The sequence below is a fragment of the Austrofundulus limnaeus genome, unplaced genomic scaffold (genome assembly GCF_001266775.1).
Source record: "Austrofundulus limnaeus strain Quisiro unplaced genomic scaffold, Austrofundulus_limnaeus-1.0 Scaffold306, whole genome shotgun sequence".
NCBI classification, from domain to species: Eukaryota; Metazoa; Chordata; class Actinopteri; order Cyprinodontiformes; family Rivulidae; genus Austrofundulus; species Austrofundulus limnaeus.
This window is the reverse complement of record NW_013952708.1, coordinates 439517-446454: the sequence shown is the minus strand read 5'-3', so window position 1 is coordinate 446454 and position 6938 is coordinate 439517. Positions and strand designations below refer to the sequence as shown.

General features: G+C 40.4%; 1 protein-coding gene across 1 annotated transcript in view; it reads left to right on the top strand.

The window, feature by feature from the left end:
- The window catches only part of garre1 (granule associated Rac and RHOG effector 1), a 36924-nt gene that overhangs the window by 11219 nt on the left and 18767 nt on the right, over positions 1–6938 (top strand). Inside the window, exon 2 of the mRNA XM_014021797.1 lies at positions 3096–4482. Within this exon, the coding sequence (XP_013877251.1) occupies positions 3979–4482 (504 nt within the window). The 5' untranslated portion in view covers positions 3096–3978. The remainder of the gene's footprint in view (positions 1–3095; positions 4483–6938) is intronic.

The following is a 6938-nucleotide window of genomic DNA, read 5'->3' as shown; positions in this document are numbered from 1 at the left end:
TATATATATATAGTGAAAGGATAAAAACAAAACGTTGAGGGGTGGCTAACATGCAGTTTCTCTCAGCCACGACCCTCTCCTCAGCCAATGGTCCAGGACAGATAAGGGTTTAAAGATTTTTTTTATTTATTTATTTTATTTTTTTGCATTACGTACCCCTCTGTTTGTGAAAGGAAGTGAGGTTCAAAGGTCAGTAGAATTCTGGTGGAGATGTGTAATGGAAGCTGCTGCACATGTGGGCCAGTGACACAGTTGTTTAACATACAGGCACAGCATACTGGATAGTGATATCTAGTTAAGGAAAGTGTTTTCTTTCCACAAGTCTGTTTTCATGACTCATGGCCAAACATGGACTCTATAGCATGGTGTTACAAGATAACATGGTTTAAATGTTCCACAGGATGATAGCTCTGGTGTTTAGAGAACAGCGAACAGAAGAGTTTAATTTATTAGGCTGATGTTTAGTGTTCCATGAACAATATCATCAGGAGTTCATCTACATAAGTTGGAATGCCAGTAAAGTATCAGGAATACAAAGGAATGGGTTTTGATAAGAAATAACAACCATGTTCATATTTAAAATAGAAATTTCAGCTAAAACAAGTTTAGTCACAGTTTGTTAATAAATGTTAAGTTCTTCTACATTCTAACGTCTGTATTGTGGATGATTTTACTTAATGACATTGCATAACTAAGTTAGCTACAACCTATCTTTGAGATGAATAGCATATTTAAAAGGAGTCCTTCTTTGGTCTTGACAATGTCAAATATTATATTCCTTCCTAATAATGTGAAAAGGCCGAAGGGAGAAGGACAAGAGTCAGATAGAATGGGAGTATTGTGACTCCTCCTATGTATAACTCAAAAGACCTCACAGTGCGTTCCAACAATGGCGTCTTGCAGGAATTTCTATCGGCAGCTGTGTTCTGCTAAAATGGACACTGCCAGAGATTCTTTGCAGAGACACTCTCTGTGCGGTACTGGTGTTACTAATCGTCTGGAAATGCACAATTTTAAATGACAGTTCTTTCCTGAACAGTAATAAGATATTACCACAGAGCCGCGAAAACTGTGACTAAAGCCATCCTGTTTGAAAGTATGTTTCATGTGTCTCAACAAAACGAGATACTTTCCAATAAATAATAGATTTAACAATTTGCAGTTGTGAGTACAACCTGACAAAACTGGTGTCACTTTATATTTAATAGTTTTCATTTTCAAATCATCAATAGATGTTTGACTGAAGACCTCAACAGTGGGCAGATTGCGTTTTAATGTGTTCTAATCTTATTTATGAGCCTCTTTAAATTCAATACTTCTTTTGCTGTTACAAATTTAACAGATATGGGTCTGCAAAATAAACTACAAGTGGGACATGCCAGATGTGAAGAGGTGAACATTGTAAGTTTAATCCTTGAGGATTAAACTGAGGAACACTTTTAAAACTAGTCAAAGGCAATTTCTTTGAAACATTATATATTGGGGTGACAGCTGTGACTGTGACACCTAATAGTGTAAATGCCCTTTTTTGGCCAGGGTCCCTTAATGTATCTTTTAAAATTATTATTTAGGTCATTTTTAACGTTTAAATTTACAAGACAACACAAAAACGCAGAACAGTGAAAACAAAACTGAATTAATACTGAAAATAAATAAAACCGAAAATAAGTGTAGGTAGAAGCATAAGCTATTTACTTTACTTTTTATACACACATCAAAATCAAAACACCAACATCTTTCCTATAGATTTTTCTAAAAGAAATCGTCAAAGTATTGCAATGTAAGAAATTTTTCATTAGTTGGATGACATTCTGATGCATTTATAATTCATGTAGCTTTCGTCTGAAGCATGTAGACAGGTTTCGTGTTGGTTTTATAAAATTTCCCCAGATCTCCACACAGTAAGTCATGTATGGAAAAATTAAGCAACAGTATAACATGTATAGTGATTTTTTTATTTACAAAATATTTTATTTATTATTGCAATAGTTTTTGACATTTTAGCTTTTACATTTTCAATATGAGCCTTCCAATGCAATTTGTAATCATGTATCACTCCCAAAAATTTAATTTCATACACTCTTACTATTTCAATATTGTTTATCATGAGTTTGACATAATTTTTTATTCCTTTATAACTAAATATTATATATTTTGTTTTACCGTAATTTAGTTGTAATTTGTTTTTGTTTCACCATTTTTTAAATACATTTAATTCAATTTCAAGATAATTTAAAGTAGAAAAAAGTTTAGGACAGAGCACTGACCCTTGTGGTACTCCACAGGTAACCTTCAATACATCAGATTTCATATATTTGTACATATTGATATCGTTGATCCAGGTAAATTTTTATCCAAGAATGTGCTATTCCTCTCAACATCATATCTCCAATTCAATGGTTATTCATCAGTGATCTTTGATCTATCTATTGAAAGCTTTTAAAGTGTATGAACACTCCAACAGTAAACTCCTTTTTATCGATTGCATTTGGTACATCTTCTACTAGTTGCATTACTGCCATTGAAGTTGACCTTTTGGTTCTAAACCCAAATTGAGAGTTGGACAATACTAAATAGTTTTACATGATAATACCAAGTTGTTTCAAAAATAGTTTTTCTAAAAATTTTGACAATTGAGAGAGAAGAGATATTAGTTAGATTATTAGTTAGATTATTATTAGAGAGAGTTATGTAGTCATGTAAATACATTAAAAACTTAGACTAATTTTTTCAAATTATGTTTCTAAAAAATAATGACCTTTGACTGGAGTTCTTTTGAAACATGGGAAGTACATCATTAGATCATTTTCMTTGTGAAATAAGTGTTATGAATTTCTGCCACTTTGATTTTCACTTCTGCTTTTAGCGTGGTTCTTACAGCTTTATGAAGTAATGGTACTTTTTGAGGACATTATTTAACTTGGTTTTCTTGGCTGTCTACATAACATTAAAACTTGGAAAAATACCTTTTAAATGTCACATGGTGTACAATGTCTTYTTGTATGTGTTAGTAAAAGGGCTGAATTTAAGCCCATCCTTCCTTTTTGACATGATGCTAACCCTTTCTTGTGTTTCTCTACCCTTTCCTCCCTCAGGAGATGACCTAGAGGCCTTACAGATACATTTGTGCTTTTGTCGCTCTAATCTGCATCCGCAGAGAACGACAAGATCTGGAAGCACACTTGTTTTCGCAGTGAGTAATATCTACCTCAGCCAGCAGACGGTGGATAAACCAGGAAGCTGCTGGAGACTTTAGACCAACAGACTGAGCTATCAGCTGGCCGCTTGCTCACTGCCTGCCTAGTCCAGCTTTGTGAAGAGGATTTGAGACGGACTGGATCTGTCTGCCCTTGGCCTCCCACAGCTCCTCTGCAAAAGAAAGAACAAAGCCACATCCTCTAACTCTGGCATTTACTCGTTTTTTTTTTTAAATTGTCATTTTCCCTTTTTGCTGTTGATCAGTGTGACATTTTCTGTGGATGCATTTTTCCTTTCAGCTTTTAAATGAATTTTTCTACTTTTACTAGTGCAGGCTGATATAGAATTATATATGTAAATACATATGTGTGTACTGTATGAAGAAACATTTTCCCATCTGAAGGGAAAGTTAATGCACTTTAAAACTTTGCTGTGATACTTTTCCTCTTCTACTATGATAACTTTGCTTGAAGCTAAAAACAGTGAATCTGGAGTTGTTTTTTGGTTGGGAATGAAATATCTGCAGCAGGGCTGCTTGTAAAGTTTTTACTCAGCGTTTGGTTTTTGGATTCCCCTTTCATTCTTACACAMTTTTTTGTTGCCGTTTCATGAAGAACATTGAGATGACCCTCAGGCAGGTGGACCTCTTAAATTGTGACTCGACTAAACTTGAATAATTTCAAGTCTGTTGGATTTAGTTTTTTTGTAAAACAGATAAGCGGACTTTGTGGAGAAAACAAACTACAACAAACAGGAGCTTCCGGTGCTGTTGCACCACCTATGTATTGTTGTAGTGCACAGGAAAGTAAAATGGACTACAAGCGTCGCTTTTTGCTTGGCGGGTCCAAGCAGAAAGTGCAACAGCACCAGCAGTACCAGATGCCTGAGCTGAGCCGGACCCTGAGCGCGCCTCTGACTTCTTCTTGCTCTGCCTCTTCGCCTTTGGGCACCGGGGTGGGCCTTCCTGGCAGCTGCCACCCACCTCCCTCTGGAACCACGACTGCTGTCGCTGACATCCAGCAAGGCATCTCTAAATATTTGGATGCCCTCAATGTGTTCTGTCGGGCCAGCGCCTTCCTCACAGACCTGTTCAGCAGTGTGTTCAGGAACTCTCACTATTCCAAAGCAGCTATGCAACTGAAGGACGTGCAGGAACACGTCATGGAGGCGGCCAGCAGGCTGACTGCAGCAATAAAGCCTGAGATTGCTAAGATGCTGATGGAGCTGAGTGCCGGGGCGGCAAATTTCAAAGACCAGAACGACTTCAGCCTGCAGGATGTTGAGGTAGGTGTTTCCAATGCAAACCCATTATAAACTTTTGATAAAATTATTGACATGTGTGATTGTCAAATTTTGTTGATGTCAAAGTCTTACATCTGCCATTCACACAAACACACAAAMATCAAGACTTCTGGAAAATAACTAGATTATAAAGTACCACATTATTTTTTTCATTATCAATGACTTGTCTTTAAGAAGTGATTTTCAGGTGTTTAGCTTCTCGCTGTCAGAAGGCTAGTTTCTATGAATCAGTGTTTCCTGGCTCAAACAGGGTCCTCACGCCCAGTGTTAACTTGGTGTCAGTATCTGAGGGTGAGGTGCGAAAAGYACTGAGGATATGAGAAAAGAAGTCATCTTTTGTCACTTTAAATACCACCCCATATTTCTACAACCATGTGTTTTCTCATGAACAGAAATATTGTAGTTGGGGTTGTTTTTGTGAGTGTTTAATTGCTTTATATGCCACCAGAAACAAACTTAACCAAAGGCTCAGGTTTGTCTTTGAAAACTTTTTTCCCCTCTTCAGATTCTTTTTGTATAATTAGTTTTTTTTACATTTGTGTTTTTGGGTCTTTTGTCACATTTGATTTATGGTAGAATGTATTTTAATGTACTTTAATTGGGGCGGGGCCGGTGGCCCGTGGGAGGGGATAGGCCAACCCAACCTGGGTGTCTAGTGTGCTGTATGTTCTGAGAGTTATCTGAATTATGGGGTAGGTAGGTAGGTAGGTATAGTATTTCTTCTGTGGTGGGGGCTGGGTAGGTGGCCTTGGTGGTGGCCGGGAGCTGTGCTGGGTCAGCTTGGTTGGCCCCTTTGTTGTGGCGGAGGTTTGCTCTTGGTCCCTCYTTGCGCTGTCGGCTGCTGGGTGTGCACTCTCGGCTGAATCGTCCTCGCTGGGGTACGGTAGCTTCTTTCGGTTGCGGGCTGGCTGGGGGTCGGGTCTTGGGGGTCTGGACGGCTCTGGGGCAGGTGGACTGTTGGTCCCGGTTTCTGGTGGCCCTCTGGGCTCTGTCTGTCCGTGGTCTGGGGCTTTCCGGACCTGGTGGTCTGTCCGGAGGAAGAGGTATTGGGGCCTCCTTTTTCACTCCCTCGTTGGCTTTTTTTGGGGATGGGGTCCAGAGAAGCAGCAGACGTCTGGTGCGGCCCGGGCCGAGACTTGGCTATCTGCTCCTCTCCACCACATAGGGCATGTATGGGGAGTATGAGAGGAATTTGGCATCCATCTTGTGTGTCTTTGAATGAGTGGGTGAGAGGATGAGGGTGGGATTGTGTGATTGTGTCTGTGTATGCTTGGATTTTTGTCAGGCTGGGACTTGGGCGGCGCCTTCTTCGGCTTCATTTGAGGGCCCACTGCTTCCCCTGCAGCGCTGCCTTCTGGTGGGTTGTGCCTTTGCCCGCCGGCGCGCTGGTGGCTCTCGATGCCTAGGGCTGGGTGCTTGAGCATGTGCTGGCTCGGCCCGTTGGGGCTTGGGTTCCCTGGCCCTGTCGGGCCTTGGCTTGAGGTGGGGCCTCGTGGGCCATGCCTGGTTCTGCTCTGGCACGGTGGGTGCCGGTGGGGCCTGTGAGCTCATCGCTGCTGGCCCCCGGGGTTTACTGCATGTGGTCGATGGTGGTGCTCTCCCTGTTCTCTCCTATGGTCCCCTTTGCGGGGTGGGTGGGCACCTGGCGCGGGTGTGTCTGGGGGCTCCGCACTTGGGGTCCCTCTCAGGGTCTTTGGCGCTGGTCTCCCTTATGTCGCCTTCGGGCTTTACAGGTCGGGTCTGTGGTCCTCCACAGTCACTTTTAAACATTCCATTGGTGAGATCTTGTACACACATGCATGCTCACAACCGCACACAAACAGGTGTTTAAATCCTGGGTTTTCTGGTCGGACACAGATTGAATAGTATGTGCATATGTGTATGTATAGACATACAGTATGTGTATGCATGTGTGTGTAGGTATGGAGATATATATATATTTATAAGAATACCTTTCAGTAAGGTTATAATCATTATTATTATATACATATGCATTTTTGTTGCTGTGTTTTTGTTATCTCTGTTTCTGTAGGTGTGCAGCCAAGATGTCAGGTGTGTTGTTTTGTGTCTTCATATATTTCACATATCTTCTAATCTCTCTTTTGCTCTTTCCCATTACATTTAACTTTATTCTTCTCTTTCTTTTTCTTCTTTAAAAATGTCATTGATGATGAAGAAACTAATATTCAGTTCTGCTTTCAACTGAAGTGGCTAAAAAAAGACATCTCCTCAACTGGTTTCCTTAACTTAAATCGTTTGGCTTCTGAATTGGTGCCAGATAAATTAACTTTGTATTATGCTTATTATTACTACACTGATGTAATAAAACCGCGCACCAACAGATACATCAACACTGGTTGAAGCTACGTTTTTTGCGACCGATTGAAGATCAAATTCTACAGCACCAAGTGTTGAGAATCAGTCCGAAACAGCGAGCA